This window comes from Oryctolagus cuniculus, chromosome X, assembly GCF_964237555.1.
Source record: "Oryctolagus cuniculus chromosome X, mOryCun1.1, whole genome shotgun sequence".
NCBI classification, from domain to species: domain Eukaryota; kingdom Metazoa; phylum Chordata; class Mammalia; order Lagomorpha; family Leporidae; genus Oryctolagus; species Oryctolagus cuniculus.
Window position 1 is genome coordinate 53,623,196 of NC_091453.1, and position 20,696 is coordinate 53,643,891.

The window sequence follows — 20,696 nt, forward strand, 5'->3', positions numbered from 1 at the left end:
CAGCTCAGCTCCAGTTGTTGCGGCCATCTGGGGAGTGAACCAGCGGATGAAAGACCTCTCTCTCTCTCTCTCTCTCTCTCTCTCTCTCTCTGTAACTCTGCCTTTCACATAAAATAACTAAATCTTTTTCTAAAAGATTTTTTAATGTGAAAGCAGAGTTATGGGCCAGCCTTAGGGTGCTGCAGGTTAAGCTATGCTGCTGGCATCCCATATGGGTTTTGGTTAGTCACAGCTGCTCCACTTCTAATTCAGTTTTCTTTTTTTAAGATTTATTTATTTATTTGAAAGTCAGAGTTACATAGAGAGGGAAGGAGAGGCAGAGAGAGAGAAAAAGAGAAGTCTTTCATCTACTGGTTCACTCTCCAAATGGCCACAATGGGCTACGCCGATCCGAAGCCAGGAGCCAGGAGCTTCTTCCAGTTAACCCATGTGGGTGCAGGGGCCCAGCTTGGGCCATCTTCTACTGCTTTCCCAGGCCATAGCTGAGAGCTGGATTGAAATGGAGCAGCCAGGACTTGAACCAGTGCCCATATGGGATAACAACAATGCAGGTAGCAGCTTTACCTGCTACACCACTGCACCAGCCCCCTGATCCAGCTTTCTGCTAACCTACCAGGGAAAGCAGCAGAAAATGGACCAACTGCTTGGGCCCCTGCACCCACATGGGAGACCAGATGGAGCTCCTGGCTCCTGGCTCCTGGCTTCAGCCTGGCCCAGCCCTGGCTGCAGCCATTTTCTTCTCTCTCTCTCGCTCTTTCTCTCTCTCTCTCTCTCTAAGTTGATCTGAAATTAGAATAGTAATTATTACAGACTGGGAAGGGTAGGGAGGAGTGGAATAGAGGGGAGTTGCCTAATGGGCACAAAAGCACAGTCGAGGACCAGTATTTGTCTTTCAATGTCTGGCTAATTTCACTTAGAATAATGATATGCTGTTCCATGTATTTTATAGCAAATGTCAAGATTTCATTCTTTTTATGTCTGAGTAATATTCCACTGTGTATGTATGCCTTATTGTCTTTATCAGCATAGTGGGATCACTATTAATCACAATAATGAACTAAAGGAGATAGGAGCTGGTAGGCACCAAACATGGAGGAAGGGTGGGATGCTGATTGCCTAATTTGATCAATTTATACTACATGCAAATGTTGAAATATGCACCATGCCCCATAAAGGTGTACATATATTGCATGTTAATCAAAAATTATAAAGAAGAAAATGATCTGTATTATAAAATGCTGCTAGTAAATGTTTTAACAATACATACTTTACTTCAAATATTTTGCTGTATTTTTAAAATAAACATTAATCTCTGAAGTCTGAAAATAAATCCTGGATGTGCCTGGCATCCATAATTTGGTAATCCTTTCTCTACTTGTTCTTTTTTAAAGCTAATTTTTAAAAAATTATTTATTTGAAAGGCAGAATGATGGGGGGAGGAGAGAGAGAGAGAGATCTCCCATCTGCTGGTTCACTCCCAGATGCCTGCAACAGTCAGCCTAAAACCAGGAACCACGAACTATCCCGTTCTCGCCTGTGGATGGTAGAGGACAAGTACGAACTGGCTCTGCCTGATAGGGGCAGATATGTGATGCTGGAGACACAGGCAGCTTAATCCACTTTGCCACAATGCTGGCCCTTTAATGCTAATTTTGAAAATTAATGGTTACTGTAGAAATATAGTGAAATATGAAAAATCAATACGAAAGTAATATTCATCCCTAATTGTAACATACAACACAACACTCAGCATTTTTGATATGTTTCTTTTCCCTTTTATCTTTCTTCCTTTTCACTCATGAAGAAGGATTTAAAAGAGCCATTTGGCTCTGCAGTGCCTACCTTAGATTGCACAGGTCCCTGTCTTCCAAAATAAGAGTGTGCATAATATAAAACCAGTATTGTAGGGATCCACCTTGACATGATCACAGCTATCTTAGTCATAAGCGTCACCTTGTCCTTTAGACAACCCGGAATGACAGTTACCAGAAATCATACCAAATGAACAAAGTTGTTAAATTAATCTACCCCTCTTAACTGATGACTGGAACACCTCTTATGAATGTTACTATTTCGTGGGAAAGTCCTGGTGCATTCCACTTAGCCACAGCCCATCTTATTCTATAAAACCATTTTTCTCCTGACAAGTGGTTCCAGCCATCCCCCAAGACCATGCCTCAGCCAAGATTTCTTTGCCTCTTTCTTTGATCTCATGGCCCCTTTCTACCCTCTGTGGCCAATTCTCATGTATCAGACTTTCCCAAAGAAGTATATAGGCCTGGGCGTTATCATGAGAGGAAAAGGCGTTTTTCCTGGACAAAAGCTAAAAAGGAGCTGGTGTCGTGTGAAGAGAGGGAACAGCAGGCTTCATTATGGTGGTTCACGTACACGGTACTGAATGGAAACAAAATAGAACCGATGGTGACTTTCTGATCATTGGAGAAAAGGGCAGTGGGTAGTGTTGCTGCGTCAACAAGAACTGAGAAGGTAATCAGGACGGAAGTAGCTGTCATCAGGAAATGGCGTCAAAGGGAGGGAGGACGCAGATGAGGGGCGGATCTGTTAGAGTCGCTGCGCATTCATGACTTCAGTGCGGGCTTTAGAAAAGACGTGCCAGCAAGCACTAGCACATTAAGCATGACATCGAGTTCCAAAACAAGACTAGGCGGAGACCTATGTATGTCGGCTGGGGTTGCCAATGGTTACGTCTGTGCATTATCAGGGCGTGGCCAATGGGGTTAAGTTTTTTTGCGCATGGTTTCTTTCAGCGGTCTCTGGCGCTTCTTAATTGGACTATTACACAATCCAAGAACTGTAACGCGAGTTTCGCAAGTACTGCTGGGAAATCAAGTAACGCTTAACGGTTTCTGTAACGGTTGGAGCAGTCAGCGGGGAACAACGGTCAGGCATCAAGATTAAGCAATTTTCTAAAGTAAGTAAATCCGGTACCTGACTCAGTCAGTGTGCCGCTACCCCCTATAGGTTAATGAAGGGAAGAGATGGGGCTAGCTACCTTCTCTGCCAAGTATTTTGTATTTCTGTGATGTTTTATTAGCTTGTCCATCCTAGTGGAGACCAAAGGCGCCATTATGTTCTAGGTCTGCCAGTCCTAAAAGCTTTATATACTATTTTCGTCCTCTGCTCCTCCTCCCTTTTAGCATAAGGCATGATTCCTGCCTCCATTTCTCCATCACATCTATACAATTTTGGGGGGGGGGAAGACTGGGGGGAAAGGGCTGTGATGAAAGTTTGATGCTCTAGCCTAAGTCTCCACTACTTTGCCTTTTGGGGCCAGACTGCCAAACTGCCTAATTTACTGGCTGGCAGCATCCAGGTGTTTTTAGTGACCATGGCAGAGAACAACAATCTCCAGAAAAAGAAATAGAAATAGTCTATCTTCACTCGCCCTTCTGACAATCTCAGTGGGACATCCAAAATGAAACAGGAATGGGTAGTTGTTCTCAGCCATAAGAGTTCATTGTCTGATGTCATGAACAAGTGTGAAGGCACGGACACAGAAGGGCAAGTGAATGTTGAAAAAAAGTTTAGTGAAAAGAAGTACACCTGATCGACCAGGCGGGCATCTCATGAGAAAACTGAGAGCTCAAACTGCCTAATTTATTGATTTGTAAGTCCCTTCCCTCTACCTTCTCCTCCTCAACTTGTCCACATCCCTGCTCTCATTCATCTTTGCCCAATCCTAGACCACAGCATCCTTCTCTTGAATGCTTGCTTACTTCCCTCCATCCAGGCTAGTTGTTGTGGCTGTTAGAGCAGTTACTGTCAATGGCCAGTTGCTTCATTAGGCTTATCCCTATTCCATCTCCAAATACAGAGGCCTAGTTCTGGAGCTATGTCTACTAAAGAGAAGGAAGCAGATTTGACTGAAGCAGAGGGCAGTGTGCCAGGCCACCTGGAGTTGGAAGATGAAAAACGTGGGCCTCACAGTGGTAAGGACCTACTTTCTTGTCTTTACACTGAGGGAGGAGGGGACCTCCCCTGCTCATGGGTTCAGAGAGATTTCAGATTGCCTCTCTCTCAAACGTCCTTGATGCAAAGGGGAAACTTCTCCCTGCCTCCTCAGAGTTTTTGCTTGTTATGCTACCTCCCTTCTGACTTGTAACTCATTTTTCTTTCTACTAGGCTAGATTCCCTCGTGTCACCAAAACTACTCAACTACAAGAAGGGTCCCCTTTAACTGAAAGCAGTCAGAATAATTAACAATGCAGTTTTCTAAGCCTTGAGACAAATGAGGATTCTATAGTAACAGCTCTGGGGCTGTGGGTGGGGACACTTCCCTCTGGAGGTGAAAGTTGAAGTGACTAAGGGATGGATTCCATGCCTAAGAGCTAAAGTTTCTCCTCTGGTATTTAGGTGAATTCACTTTGCAAAGGGAGGGGAGGTTAGAATAAATTGGAATTTTCCAGTATGAATTTTTTTAAAGATTTGTTTACTTATTTGAAAGAGTTACACACACACACACACACACACACACACACGGAGTGGGGGGGGGCAGAGAGAGAAAGGTCTTCCATCTGCTGGTTCACTCCCCAAATGGCTGCAGCCTCCAGAGCTGTGCTGATCCAAAGCCAGGAGCCAGGAGCTTCTTCCAGATCTCCCATGTGGGTGCAGGGGCCCAAAGACTTGGGCCATCTCCTACTGCTTTCCAGGCCTATAACAGAGAGCTGGATTGGAAGTGGAACAGCCAAGACTCAAACTGGCGCCTATATGGGATGCCAGTACTGCAGGCGGCAGCTTTACCCACTACACCACAGCACCAGCCCTTCCAGTATCAATTGATACTATTTTTCACCTCCTGTGTAAGCCATCTGATATTGTACTGCACAAATTTAAGGATCTTTCTGACAAACAAGCCATGTATATGGAGGCATTTAGCATACACTTTGGGTTATTTTTCCTTCTATAGGAAAGTAGCATAACCTTTTGCACAATGCATACCCCCGTTCTCCTGTTTCTTTGCCTCCTAAAACATGCAATAATAAGTGTAGGTGTATCTTCAAAGCACTTTGACCTCTAACATTAAATGCACACATTTTATTTTCATTAAACTCACTATGATTTTGAACCTGGATGTTTAAAAATAATGCTTTTTAAATGCTTTGGGAGAAAATAAATTCAGATTCTTAGCACATTTTAGCAATTCATGACTTTTAGAGAATGCTGAAGTAGAAAAAATATTCAATAATTTCAATTCTTTCCTTCTTTGTTCTCATTAATTTAAAGGGGCCAGTACTGCAAATTTTTATTCCAAATTTGGTGAATGCTACTGTCTCTCCTCTAACTTACTGATAGTTTAACAAAATTTTGGTTACATTTAGAATCAGTGCCTATTAGGGTCAGTGTTAGTGAACCTAAATCCTTTGGGGGTAGAAAGAGAGATAACAGGATCTGCTGACAAGGAAAGGCTCCTCTGCCACTAGCTTTCTTAGGGTTCTTCTTCCACTAACATTTTAAGTTCAGTGGGTGCTCCAGCCTCTTCCTTTCCTTACCCTACCCACTTTGGTTTGAGATTTCACTTTAGCTTTTTTCCCCCTATGTACAGATGATGACACCCATAAGCCTGAAGACAAGCCATTACTGAGGTAAGTTATGAAATCTTTTGTTCACATTAACAATTGCCCTCTTTGTGGTGACATCTATATCCAATCAAAATGAACTAGATTATGGACTATCTTGTTATGTACTTTGATGAACACTACATAATATATACCCGTCTATGGGACATTCTGGAGCAGTAGCTATAAATTTATCACACTGACTTTTCCAACAGAAAGGAACCTTTAGTCACATCCACTGATTGAAATTGATCATTTGCTCTGTCTCAAAAAAAGAGTGCCACTGGAAAATAAATCCCTGAAAAGGTATCTTTGGGATCTTGATTTCTCAGGTTTTTCTGCAGTCCTTGCCATGGAGGGATGATGAGTGCCAAATTCCATTGTATGCTCAGCTCTCAGCTTGGGATCCTCCTGAGTCTAAATGGACCACTGTTGCTAATAATTCTGAAAAATGATGTATCCTGCCTTAGAGAGCTGATAGACTGAATTCCCAGAGGAACTCTGGGAGAAAACAATAGTTAAGATTTATATTTCCTACAGAGCTTATTTATGTAATAATGAGAGCAGAAAGTAATAAATATTCTAAGTGCCACCATTGTCTCGCAGAAGTGCAGCTTAAATTTCCCAGAAAAGTGTGTGTTTTCTACTGTGGGTGGTTCAGCAGCAGCATTTTAACATAGTTTAAGCAACTTGTTACCACTGATAAGCCTGTTATTCCAAATGATGGAAATCAAAATTATGTTAGTAGGTGTAGCTTGAACTAAAAGCAAGAACAAAGAACAAACTGGGTGGAAATCCCAAACTGAAGCTTTTGTTTAAAACGTTGTCATTAACCAAAACAAGTGGTTAAAAAGAAAGCACCTGTTATTACTGATAAACCTGTTCTTATTTCAAATGGTAGAAATCAAAATTATGTTAGTAGGTGTAGCTTGAACTAAAAGGAGGAATAAACTGGGTGAAAATACCAAACTGAATCTTTTGTTTTTTAAAAAAATTGCTATCATTAGCCAAAACAAAGTAGTAAAAAAGAAATCAAAAGGGAAGAAAAAACCTGCATTTGAGTTCCTAGGTCCTGCCTTCAGCCCTGCCAGGAGGCCATTATGGACATTAAGGGGTGAATCAGTGGACTGGAGACCTGTGTGTGTGTGTGTGTGTGTCTGTCTGTCTGTCTGTCTGTCTGTCCTGTCTCTCTGCCTCTCAAATAAATAAATAATATTTTTAAGTCAAGGGGTGATGGTTGGCACAGTGGTTAAGCCAATGCATGGGACTCCCATATCCCATATGGGAGAGCCTGATTCGTATCCCAGCTCCTCTGCCTTTTCTTTTCCTTTTTAATTTTCAATTTACTTTATAATCATAAGCCTAACCCTCCACTAAATAAAGAATTCAACAAGTAGGCAGAAAAAACCACTTTGCCTTAAGAGGTTAGACAAGGGCTATAAACAATAATCAAATCTCAAAATGTCAATTTTGCTCATTTACATTACATTTTTGATTCAGCTTCTTGATAATATGTACTTTGGTGGGCTCAAGTACTTGAGTCCCTAGCACGCACATGGAATACCTACATAAAATTCAATCTTAACTGTTTATTCACTTGGCTATATTCCCTGGGTTGCACTTTACAAGATAGATTACCACTCCAGTTTCTGTTTCATACTGCAGTTGGGCATTGGAACAAAAAGCTCTTCCAGAATGTTTATTATTATGTCATTTTTTCTAGCCATGAAGAATCATTTCTTCACCAGGAAGATGTTCTTCAAGAGACTAGGGTCAACAATCCTGAGGATAAAGACTTGCAGAATTTAAGTGGGATGAAGGGAATGAAAATGAAATGTGAGAAACTGAAGAGCATGGGAAATAACAAAGGGACCATGTACAGCTTGTTCTTCTCTTCCATTAATCTATGTATATTTTAACTTTATTTTTAATTGATACATAGTAATTATACAAATGTATAGGGTAAAAATGTAATGTTTTGTTATACTGTATTGATTACATAGCTTTACTGAGGTATGGTTGACATAGATGATGATTAGATACATACAATAATGATTAGATACACATTATGAAATGCTTACCATAATGAGTTAACACATATATTGTCTCTCATGGCTATCATATTTTCATAGTGAGAACACTTAAGATCTACTCTCTTAGCAACTTCCAAGCACACCAGAGAGTATTATCATTAACTGTAGTCGTTATGGTGTACATTACATCCCTAGAACTTATTCATCTTACAACTGAAAGTTTGCACCCTTTGACCAACATATCCTTCTCCTCACCCCACTCTCCAGCCCCTGGTAACCAACCTTCTACACTGGTTTTGCGAGTTTGACTTTTTAGATCCACTTATACATGATGAGATCGTACATATTTGGTCTTTCTGTGTCTGGATTATTTTACTAACCATTATGTCTTCTGAATTCATCTATGTATTAACAAATGGCACTACTCCATTGTATATATACATACCACATTTTTTATCCATCCATCATTGGACATTTAGGTTATTTCTTGACTCTTGTGAATAATCCTGCAGTGGACATAGAGGTGTAGATATCTCATGGAGATGTTAATATCATTACTTTTGGATATATGAAGGGGCTTCAAAAAGTTGATAGAGGGTGGGCATTTGGCATAGTGGTTAAGACACCTTGTCCCTTATTGCAGTGTCCAGGTTCCATACCCACCTCTGGTCCTTGACTACAGCTTCCTGCTAATGCAGATCTTGGAAGACAGGGAAGATGGCTCAAGTAATTGTTATTACATCCATATGGGAGACCTGTATTGAGTTTCTGGCTCTTGGCTCTAGCCCCCAGCCTTGGGCCAGGCTGTTACAGATATTTTTGAAGGGATGAACCAACAGAAGGGAGTGCTCGCTTACTCTTTCTCATTCATTCTTTCTCGCTCTGTAAAAAAAATTAAAATTGTTTAATTTTTTATATTCATACAGAAATGTAATTACAAGATAGTGTGAATTTTCCATGAACTTCTTGAAGCCCCTTTGTATACCCAGAAGTGGGGTTACTGGATCCTATGAGAGTTCTCTTAAAGTTTTTGAGGCAACTCCATAATTGTTTTTCCATAATTGTTTTATCAATTTACATTTGATCCAACAGTGTAAAAAGATCCCCTTTTCTCTACATGCTCACTAATACTTCTTATCTTTTGATTTTTTAATTATAGCCAACCTAACAGGTGTGAGATGGCATGTCATTGTCGTTTTGCTTTGCATTTCTTTTTTTTTTTTTTAAAGATATATTCATTTATTTGAAAGGCAGAGTTACAGAGAGGCAGAGGGAGAGACAACGAAAGAGAGAGAAAGGGGTCCTCAATCCACTGGTTCCAAAGGGTCAGGGAGGTAGAGTTACAGACAGAGAGAGGCAGAGACAGAGAGAAAAGTCATCCATCAGCTGGTTCACTCCCCAAATGGCCGCAACAACCAGAGCTGGGCCGACCCAAAGCCAGGAGCCTGGAGCTTCTTTCAGGTCTCCCACATGACTTCAGGGGCCCAAGGACTTGGTCCATCTTCCACTGCTTTCCCAGGCCATAACAGAGAGCTGGATTGGAAGTGGAGCAGCCAGGATGTGAACCTGTGCCCATACGGGATGCCGGCACTGCAGGCGACGGCTTTACCTGCTATGCCACAAAGCCGGTCCCTGTATTTCTTTTATGGTTAGTGATGTTGAACATCTTTGCATGCCTTTTTGCCATTTGTATATATTTTCCTTGAAAAAACTGTTCAGGTCCTTGGCCCATTTTTAATAAGGCTATTTGAGTTTTTGCTGTTGAGTTGCAATTCCTTATATAACTTAGGTATTAATCACCTATTGCATATATGATTTGCAAATATTTTCTCCCATTCCAGAGGTTACCTATTCATTTGTTGGCTATTTCCTTTATTGTGCAAAAAATTTTTAATTTGATGTAGTACCATGTACTTATTTTTGCTTTTCTCACCTGTGCTCTTGGTGTCGTATCTGCAAAGTCATTTTCATCTTTAATCAGTTTTTTTTTAGAAAAAAAGATTTATTTATATTTTTTGAAAGACAGAGTTATAGAGAGAGAAAAAGAGATCTTCCATCCACTGGTTCATTCCCCACAATGGCTGCAATGGCCAGGAGCCTGGAACTCCCTCAGTCTTCCATGTGGGTGGAAGAGACCCAAGCACTTGGACCACCTTCCACTGCTTCCCTATGCACATTAGGAGGTATCAGGATCAGAATTTGAGCAGCTGGCACTTGAACTGGTGGTCATATGGGATGCCGGCATCGCAGGCAGCGCAGGCAGCAGCTTAACCCACTGTGCCGTAATGCAGGCCCCTAGGTTCTTAGTGGCTGCTGTAGGTTGGAGTTCAGCAGACCTGATTTTAGTAGCAGGGGTAGACATGTTTTCTATCATATTCTTGTGCAGGCAAGACAGCTCTAGGCTACAACAGGGAGGAACTGGAGTCAGGTGACAGGCCCCTTTAGGGCCCACATCTGGAAGTGAGGTCTGCAGGCCAGCTACCAAAGGCTTAGATGGACATGATTCCTCCTGTGTCTCTTGGCAGACGTAGCTGCTGACAGGCCTGGGTCCAAATGTGATGGTAACTGAATTCATTAGGCACAGGGTGGTAGCCAGGACCATTTTCAGCAAGCCTGCCACCTGGACATAGGCTTGTGTGCTCACAACTTCCTCTCCTTAGTCTTGGGCTCCACGGGGTTTTACAATCTCCTACCTCAATCCCAAATCTCCCAGAAAGGCACTTTTGTCTGTGGATGGTTGTTAAATTATTGCTGCTATTGAGGCATACAAGAGAGGTGCTTTCTATTCTACCTTCTTGTTCTCACACAGCTTAACACATCAAAATATGCTAAGCATGCTTACTACTTATGAAACTCACTAACTTACTAAACTCATAACTAAAATTATGCAAAGGATAGGGCTTGGAAGAATAACGTTTCAGAACAGCATCACAGAACATCACTAAAACCCCTGTTACATCAAATTAGCCAACACTAAACCTTTAGCCCCAAGGGAAATACAGGGCTAGGTTCTTAGTATGGTCACTTTTTTGTCAACCAATCAACACATTACATTGTTTTGTATGTGTTTCAGTCTAAATCTACCTTGTTTAAATATATTGTTGCTTCACTATCACTGACCATATGACCAAAAGCCCTCTAACTCAGGCCTCAGAAAAGCTTATCTAATCCATATAGTTTCTCCATAATGGACCTCACAGCTTTCCTGTGCTTAGACACTCTAGACAGCACAGGCACACTATGTTTGGGAGCCATTTTAAATGGTAAAAATCACTGACTGAAATGTGGAAAATGTTACATTGAAAGACAGTGCAAGTCTCTGGCCTCAGAATCAGCCCTAAAGGCACTCGGATCTGGCTGAAAAGCCCATGAGAGTATTTCAGGCATGGAAAGCCAAGACACTCTGGCAAAAAGATCTCTGTGAGTGAGATCCCAGTGGAAAGAACAGGTCTTCAAAGAGGGAGGTGCCTTTCTCTGAAGGGAGGAGAGAACCTCCACTTTGACTATGACCGTGTCTAAACAAGATAAGAGTCGGAGAACTCAAGGGGCTTCCATAGCCTTGGAAACTCATGACTGGTGCATAGGGAGATTACTGATGCCATAAACAGGAGTGTCAATTGGTAAAGTCAACAACAGGAGTCACTGTGCACTTACTCCTCATGTAGGATCTCTGTCCTTAACGTGCTGTACACTGAGGCTTAATGCTATAACGAGTACTCAAACAGTATATTTCACTTTGTGTTTCTATGGGGGTGCAAACGACTGAAATCTTTACTTAATGTACACTAAACTGATCTTCTGTAAAAAAAAAAAAAAAAAAAAAAAGAAAGAAATTATCAATTCCCAACTTGACTCTCACTGGGATTAAACATGACAATAGGTCAGATCTGATTTCATCATCATTTAAAAAAAATCATCTATTATTTTTCACTTTATGTTTCTGTGTGGGAGCAAACTGTTGAAATACTTACTTAAGGTATACTAAGCTGATCTTCTGTATATTAAGATAATCGAAAATGAATCTTGATGTGAATGGAAGGGGAGAGGGAGTGGGAAAGGGGAGGGTTGTGGGTGGGAGGGACGGTATGGGGGGGGAAGCCATTGTAACACATGAGTCATACTTTGGAAATTTATATTCATTAAATAAAAGATAAAAAAAAAAGAAAAAAAAAAAGAAAGACAGTGCAAGTAATGCTAGTTTACAGTTTAAGAATTGAAACAAGGAGACAAAATATCAGTTTGTTCAGCCCCAGCTGGGAATGTGTATATCAGGTGAATCATCAAATTTTTCATCACTCTGGGAGTGTCTGCAAATAACTGAGGAGGAATTGCAAGTATTGATTTGGGGATTACAATTATATAGGGTCAACTGTGTAAATAACAATTTCTCAAGTAGCTTCAGTATACGTACCCTGAAATGATAGCACTAAAGAGTTTGACTGGATGACACTTTGATGGATATAATATTTTTTGAGAGTTTGAAAGAAAGGAAATAATATCAGCAGTAAGTAATAGAAGGGAATGAAAGGTTATAGTCATCAAATAAAACTACTAAAATATTCTAAAACCAACTACTGAATCCCCCCAGGTTATCTGGTATTGTTAAATTGTGGAACCTGCCATCATTAGAACATTGTATTCACCTTTCTCTCTGTCTCTCTCTCTCTAACTCTGCCTGTCAAAAAACAAAAATAAAGCGTATCTTCAAAAAAGACCTAAATCTTCCTTCTTTGATTACCAGAAGTTCAATATAGTACCCTGTTTCCATTTTGACTTTCCCATATGTTAATCACTTTATAGGTACCCATCAAGAAAGAAGATGGATCGCGCAACAGCTCTCCAGGAGGCGAGGAGTCGGAGGCTTTGAGCTGGTCATAATGGCAGGTGAAGAAATTAATGAAGACTATCCAGTAGAAATTCATGAGTATTTGTCTGCATTTGAGAACTCCATCAGCACTGTGGATGAGATGCTGAAGACCATGATGTCTGTTTCCAGAAATGAGTTGTTACAAAAGTTAGACCCACTTGAACAAGCAAAAGTGGATTTAGTTTCTGCGTACACATTAAATTCAATGTTTTGGGTTTATTTGGCAACTCAAGGAGTTAATCCTAAGGAACATCCCGTAAAACAGGAATTGGAAAGAATCAGAGTGTACATGAACAGAGTCAAGGAAATAGCAGACAAGAAAAAGGCTGGCAAACTGGACAGGGGTGCAGCTTCGAGATTTGTAAAAAAAATGCTCTCTGGGAACTGAAACCTAAGAATGCATCCAAAGTTGCCAGTAAAGGAAAAAAACAAACATTAACTTTTTGGTTTTGGTATACACATATTCAAAATGTACATCATTTTTATTGTCATAACAAAATTTCTAATTATGTGGCAATGCAAGGCTTAAATGTATTCCTTGTTGAATTTATATGTAAATGTGTACTTCAGATTTGTAATGCAAAAATACTTTTCTGCCAGAAAGATTCTTTATTGATTTTTCCTATAGAGCACTCTGAGGTTTTAATGTTGTGATCTATTTTATATTTATAGTTTACCATCTCTTTTGATGACACTTATTTCCTTATGTAGGTCAGTCTTGCAAGTACCATTTTATAAACAACTGAAATTTAAGTTAAATGTTCTTTGTAAACATTTACACTATTTTAAATGAATAATGACCTTATGAAGTATGTTATCTCTGGGCTGAATTTAAAAGTACATCTATTTTTACAATATGATATTAAGAAAGAATGAAATGACTTAATATCCTTTTTTTCTCCTGTGTAGTTAATTTATCATGTTTTCATGATTTTAGGAATTAATTGCTTTTTTGATATTTGGAGTGTGAAATTTAAACTTTAAGGTTGTACTTTAATTTTTGGCACATTGCCTCAATGTCCCATTTAATATAAAATACATTCTCATTAACATTAGATGGGAAATAAGGTTGTATGTTGATGACTGAATTTTGACAAAATGGTTATACTCTCTTAAAAAGTCTGTAAATGTTGTATAGCTGACCTGTTTTTTTGTTTTTGTCGTATTTAAACTTACTTTTTAAATCAGAGTGTGTAGTGCTTATAGTTTTCTTGGTCTCACTTTCTCTGATTTTTCAATTACATGTTTTGAGGCTGTATCAAGTATGTACAAGTGTTTTGGAACAACTCTGTATGTTACATAATGCTGCTTAAGCAGAAGAGAATGCCAAAGGAGATCACATTGTGCTAATATTCTGATTTGTTTCTGAAATATTTGTTACAAAGAATTGTACATGTTAAATTCTTTTATGCCTGTCTGTGATGTTTAATTATATACCAAATAGTTTCAGTCTTTGAATTCACATCATTATGTATAAGAATGCCAAATACAGTAAAGTACTATAATTTTGAAAAAGGATTTAAGATTTTCTGTGATTAATTCTCCATAAGTAACCTTGAATAAATGGATTTCCTGATTTATTATAGCAGATATTGGAAATGATCTTAAAATGTAATGGGTTTTGTAAAGCATGTTGAACTCTTTCTGTGACACACAAAGAGGAAGTCACTTATGGATGCAGAAAGTCTTTTCTCCTCTGGTGTCAGTTTTTGAAGTGGAAGAACATTTTTAGTTATTTTATACCTTTTTTTACTTTCTTCTCAAATTTCTAGCTGTTTTTATAGTAACTTTTTTGACAAAAATAAGTGTAATATCAAATGTGGTTTCAATATCTTTGTTATTTATTACAAAGAATCTTAGAAGTTGAATTTATGTATATTTTTAAGTTTCATATGAAAGGTTAAATGAAATATATCATACAGTTACAGAAAATTATTAGCCCAACGTTTAGTTTGTGAAAGTTCAGCTCTATGTTCTATTACATTGGATATTCTTAAGTGAATAGTTTTTTGTGTTTATTAGTAGAAATAAAAAAGTTTGTGTATACTCCAAAAAAAAAAAAGAAAGAAAGAAGATGAAGGCAGTGACAGTGACAGTGACACTGATGATAATGTGAAGGTCACAAGTGGCAACATAAGTACAGGCCCCTCAATTTATATGTGCATGAGTTTAAGCTTACTTGGGTTGGGGGACATCCGGGGAGGAGAAAGACAGTAAAGTAGAGTAAGATTTTTCTGTACTTTTTCTGAGCTTGAAATGTTACTCTAGGTATCAGATGGAAAGGAATATAGGAGGGCAATTAAGTCACTAATGATAATTCCATCACCAAAGACTGATTGTGATATTCTGTTGCTGCATTGTGGGTTTTTTGTTTTGTTTTGTTTTGTTTTGATTTATTTATTTATTTATTTATTTATTTATTTATTTTTGAAAGGCAGAGTGGACAGTGAGAGAGAGAGAGAGACAGAGAGAAAGGTCTTCCTTTGCCCTTGGTTCACCCTCCAATGGCCGCCGCGGCCGGCGCGCTGCGGCCGGCGCACCGCGCTGATCCGATGGCAGGAGCCAGGAGCCAGGTGCTTTTCCTAGTCTCCCATGGGGTGCAGGGCCCAAGCACCTGGGCCATCCTCCACTGCACTCCCGGGCCACAGCAGAGAGCTGGCCTGGAAGAGGGGCAACCGGGACAGAATCCGGCGCCCCGACCGGGACTAGAACCCGGTGTGCCGGCGCTGCTAGGCGGAGGATTAGCCTAGTGAGCCGCGGCGCCGGCCTTGATTTTTTTTAAAGATTTATTTATTGCTTTAAAAGGCAAAGTTACGGGGAGGAGGAAGAAAAGGGGAGAGAGAGAGAGAATCTTCCATCTGCTGTTTCACTCCCCAAATGGCTGCAACAGCCAGGGATGGGCCAGACCAAAGCCAGAAGCCTAGAACACCATCCAGTTCTCCCACATGGGTGGCAGGGACCCAAGCACTTGAGCCATCTTCTGCTGCTTTCCCAGGTGCATCAGCAGGGAGCTGGATAGAAAGTGGAGCAGCCAGGACTTGAACTACCATTCATATGGGATGCTGACATCCCAGGCAGTATCTTAACCAGCTGCCCCACAATGCTGACCTGAATTTAATTTGATTTTGGTCTGTTTCCATGGGTAGTTTTGAGTGTCGTCTTCTTTAGGATTTTGCTGGTGTTTATTATGAGCATGACCCCCATCTTTTGTTGAAAATTTGAGAGTTTCAAGGTGAGAGAGGTGATGAATCTATTTATTTCTGATAAAGCAGCTTCTCCTACGTGCAAACAGTGTTCTTTAAAAAGTCAGACCTTCCAAGTGGCTGGAAGCCATGTGAGGTCTGTTTTATGATTTTAAAAAAAGAGAAAATACCCTGTTTCTGCATGGCTAAATGTTCTGACTTTAGTTTGTTTAGGAAATTCAATTTAAAAAATACAGTAGCTCCATTTAGTTTATTTCTCAGAGCCCCAAGTTCCATGGTTTTTTCTGTCACATATGTGTTCATGAAAATTAAAATTCCAAATTTCACATCTCTCCCCATCTTTAAAAATTGAAACATATCCCATTACAAATTAATATCATAATATCAGTATCCTCAATTAATCTCCTTTCCAGCACAAATTGGCCATATTTGGTATGAGTGTGTGCATGAACATTCTAATCCCAATGACTTTTTAAATTGTTACTGTCAGTTTATTCTTAGTAAACTACAATGTATCTCTTTATCCTAGGGCTCTGCTGGCTAGTCAGAATTCACAAGCAAGCCAAACCTTTGGAACATCTGTAAAAGGTATCCTCCTCCTTTTTTGTATTGTTATTAAAGTTGTATATTGCATTCTTGTGCCCTGACCATGCCCTGCAGTGTTTGAAGCTCAGAAGTGATGTTTTTAACCAAGAAACTATGTGTTACAGCACTTTCAGGTTCATAGCAAAATTAAGCTGAAAGTACAGAATTCTCATATATACCCTGTCCTCCACACCTCACCACTCCCATACTCCTCCACTGCCAGCATCCCAAACCAGAGTGATATATTTGTTATAATTAGCCTAAATTGAAACATCATTACTACCCAAAGCCCACAATTTACATTACATTGTACAGTGTATATTCCACATTGTACATTCTATGAGTTTGGACAAATGTATAATGACACATTGTACATTCTATGAGTTTGAACAAATGTATAATGGCATGGACCTGTCATTATAACACAATACTGACTAGTTTCACTGCCCTAAAAATGTTCACTCTTTTTTTAAAATATTTATTTATTTATTTGAAACTCAGAGTTACACAGAGAGAAAAGGAGAGGCAGAGAGAGAGAGAGGGAGAGACAGAGGGAAAGAGAGAGAGGTCTTCCGTCTGCTGGTTTACTCCCCACCTGGCCGTAAAGGCCAGAGCTGCGCCAATCCGAAGCCAAGAGCCAGGAGCTTCCTCTGGGTCCCCCGTGCAGGTGCAGGGGCCCAAGGACTTGGGCCATCTTCTACTGCTTTCCCAGGCCACAACAGAGAGCTGGATTGGAAGTGGAGCAGCTGGGACTCGAACCAGCGCCAATATGGGATGCCGGCACTGCAGGTGGTGGTTTTAACCCGCTACGCCACAGCACCTGCCCCAAAATGTTCCACTCTTTATCCCTCCCTCTCTCTTAACCACTGTAAGCAATTGGTCTTTTCACTGCCTCCAGTTTTGTCTTTTCCAGAATATCATATAATTTTAATCATACAGTATTTTGGCTTTCAGATTGGTTAATTTTAGTCAGTACTCTCTATTTAAGTTTCTTGTATTTACATGGCTTGATAGTTCATTTTTACTGCTAAAATATTTCACTATCAGGCTATATTACAATTTATTTATCTATTCACCTGTTGAAAAATGCCTTAGTTGCTTCCAAGATTGGCCGTTATGAATAAAGCTGCTATAAACATCTGTATGTAGGTTTTTATGTAGAAATAAGTTTTTAACTGACCTGGGGTAAATTCCAAGGAGTATGATTGTTGGGTTATATTGTAAGAGTATATTCAGGGGCCTGAGCTGTGACATGGAAAGCTAAGCCTCTGCCTGCATTGCCAGCATCCCATATGGGATGGGTTAGAGTCCTGGCTGTTCCACTTCCAGTCCAGCTCAGGCTAATGCACCTGGGGAAGCAGCAGAAGATGGCCCAAGCACTAGGGCTCCTGCACCTGTGTGGGAGACCTGGATGAAGCTCCCAGACCCAGGCTTTGGGTTGACCAAGCCCCAGCCATTGTAGCCATTTGGGGAGTAAACCAGTGGATGGAAGATCTCTCTCTCTCTCTCTCTCTCTCTCTCTCTCTCCCCCTCTCCCTCTCCCTCTCCCTCTCCGTCTGTAACTCTGCTTTTCAAATAAATTAATCTTTTAAAAAAGAGCTGGTTTTCCCCAAAAAAAACAAGTATATTCAGTTATGTAGGAAACTGCCAAATTGTTTTCCAAAGTGACTGTCAAAATTGACAAATAGTATTACATCAAATAGAGAATCTTCTGTACTGCAAGATGAACAGGCAACAGACCAAATGGGAAATTATTTGCAAACCATGCAACTGATAAAGAACTAATAACAAAAATATATAAAGAGATCAAGAAACTCAACAACAACAAAACAAGCGACTCAGTTAAGAAATGAGCAAAGGATTTAAAAAGGCATTTTTCCAAAGAGGAAATCCAAATGGCCTGGCCCAGTTCTGGCCGTTGCAGCTGTCTAGGGAGTAAACCAGCAGATGATACATCCCTTTGTCTCTCTTTCCCTCTCTCTCTTAACTTTGACTTTCAAATAAATAAATAAATCTTTAAAAAAATCTTACCATCTACAAATAATGATAGTTTTACTTCTTCTTTTCCAATCTGGGTACCTTTACATTCTTTTTCTTGTCTAGTTGCATTTCCCAGAACCTACCGTATAATGTCAAATCAAAGCAGAAAGAGCATTCATCTTTGGTCTTGATTCTAGGGAGAATGCATTCATTCTTTCAACAATGAGTATTATTTTAATTTTTTCTTAGACACCTTGTATAAGGTTGAGCAAATTCCCCTTTCCTCAATTTTTTCACCCATTAGACTTTACTTCTTTTCTTTTAAAGATTTTATTTATTAATTTGAAAGGGAGAGAGAGAGCGAGAGCAAGAGAGAGAGACAGGGAGAGAGACATCTTCTAACCACTGATTCACTCCCAAATGGCCACAACAGCCAGGGCTGGGCCAGGCTGAAGCAAGGAGTTTCTTCTGGGTCTTCCAAGTGATTGATAGGGACTCAAGCACTTGATTCATCTTCCACAGCTCTTCCCAGGCCATTAACAGGGAGCTGGATCAGAAGTGGAGCAGACAGCACATGAAGCAGCGCCCAAATGAGATGCCGGCACTGTAGAAGGTAGCCTTTACCTGCTATGCCACAACAATGACCCCTACTCTTATCATTTGGGATTGTTTTTTTTTTAAAGTTATTTATTTGTTTGAGAGGCAGAGTTACACAGAGAAGGAGGGGGAGAGAGAGAAAGAGAGAGAGAGAGAGAGAGATCTTCTCTCTGCTGGTTCATTCCCCATGTGGCCCCAACGGCTGGAACTAGGCTGATCTGAAGCCTGGAGTCAGGAGCTTCTTCCAGGTCTCCTACATGGGGCAGGGACCCAAGGACTTGGGCCATCTTCTGCTTTCTCAGGCCATAGCAGAGAGCTAGATCAAAAGTGAAGCATCCGGGACTCGAACCAACACCCATATGTGATGCAGGCACTGCAGGCGACAGCTTAACCCCACTATGCCACAGTACTGGCCTCATGGGATTAGCTTTTTTTAATTCACCATGTCATTGTGGTCCACCCAATCTTTTATTTTTTCCACTTTGTTTGGTTTTATTTGTTTTTTATAGCTTATTCATTTATTTTTAATAGAAAACTTTTATATAATAAATATAAATTTCAAAAGTACAACTTTTGGATTACAGCGGTTCTTCCTCCCCATAACCATCTTCCCACCTACAAACCATTCCATCTCCTACTCCCTCTCCCATCCTATTCTTCATTAAGATTCATTTTTAATTATCTTTATATACAGAAGATCAACTCTATACTAAGTAAAGATTTCAACAGTTTGCACCGTTAATTCTCATAGTACAACACATTAAGGACAAAGGTCCTACATGGGGAGCAAGTGCACAGTAACTCTTGATGCTGATTTAACAATTGACACTTTTATTAATGATGTCAATAATCACCTGAGGCTCTTGTCATGAGCTGCCAAGGCTATGGAAGGCTCTTGAGTTCAGAAACTCTGACCTTATTTATACAAGGCAATAATCAAAATGGAAGTTCTCTCCTCCCTTCAGAGAAAGGTACCTCCTTCTTTGATGGCCTGTTCTTCCCACTGGGATCTCATTCACAGAGATCTTTCATGTAGGTCATTTTTGCCACAGTGTCTTGGCTTTCCATGCCTGAAATGCTCTCATGGGCTCTTCAGCCAGATCTGAATGCCTTAAGGGCTGATTCTGAGGCCAGAGTTCTGTTGAGGGCATTTCTCTTTCCATGAGTCTGCTGTGTGTCCCACTTCCCATGTTGGATCATACTCTCCATTTTAATTCTACCAATTATTATTAGCAGACACTGGTCTTATTTATGTGATCCCTTTGACACTTAATCCTATCTTTATGATTAGTTATGAACTTAAACTGATCACTTTAACTAGTAAGATGGTTTGGTATCTGCTGACTTAATGGGATTTGGAGTCCCATGGCAAGTTTTTAGCTTTACCCTTAGGGGTAAGTCTGAGGGAGCGTGTGCCAAACTGTACATCTCCTCCCCCGCTTATTCCCACTCTTATTTTTAAAAGGGATCAATTTTAAATTGGATTTAAACACCCAAGAGTAATCCTGTGTTAATTAAAGAGCTCATCAATGGTATTAAGTAGAAAAAGAAAATACTAAAGAGAATAAAATAGTAAGCTATGCCTTGACAGTCAGGACAAGGGCTGATCAAGTTATTGTTTTTCATAGTGTCAGTTTCACTTGCACAGGTTTACTTTATGTGTTCTGTTAGTTGTCACAGATCAGGAAAACCATATGATATTTGTCCCTGTGGGACTGGCTTATTTCACTAAGTATGATTTTTTCCAGATACATCTATTTAGCGGTAAATGACCAGATTTCATTTTTTTAACAGCTGTGCAGTATTCCATAGAGTACGTATCCCATAATTTCTTTACCCAGTCTTCTGTTGATGG

At 40.0% G+C, this 20,696-nt stretch overlaps 1 protein-coding gene and 1 pseudogene across 1 annotated transcript; both read left to right on the forward strand.

The window, feature by feature from the left end:
- The first annotated feature begins 2,780 nt into the window (after positions 1-2,780).
- LOC127484871 (testis-specific protein TSX) lies at positions 2,781-12,330 on the forward strand. Its single transcript, XM_051827217.2, has 4 exons — positions 2,781-2,932; positions 3,836-3,950; positions 5,564-5,603; positions 7,300-12,330. The coding sequence occupies exons 2-4, from the start codon at positions 3,854-3,856 to the stop codon at positions 7,493-7,495; spliced, it is 333 nt and encodes a 110-aa protein (XP_051683177.1). The 5' UTR covers positions 2,781-2,932; positions 3,836-3,853; the 3' UTR covers positions 7,496-12,330.
- A 101-nt stretch (positions 12,331-12,431) lies between these two features.
- On the forward strand, positions 12,432-14,546 carry LOC100357940 (nuclear nucleic acid-binding protein C1D pseudogene; annotated as a pseudogene).
- Positions 14,547-20,696: the final 6,150 nt, after the last annotated feature.

Excerpts from the sequence above, each read along its gene's own strand:
- LOC127484871 (XM_051827217.2), top strand. The coding sequence starts at position 3,854 with ATGTCTACTAAAGAGAAGGAAGCAGATTTGACTGAAGCAGAGGGCAGT. Across the intron at positions 3,951-5,563 it reads AAAACGTGGGCCTCACAGTG|ATGATGACACCCATAAGCCT; the intron begins GTAAGGACCTAC and ends CCCTATGTACAG. Across the intron at positions 5,604-7,299 it reads GAAGACAAGCCATTACTGAG|CCATGAAGAATCATTTCTTC; the intron begins GTAAGTTATGAA and ends CATTTTTTCTAG.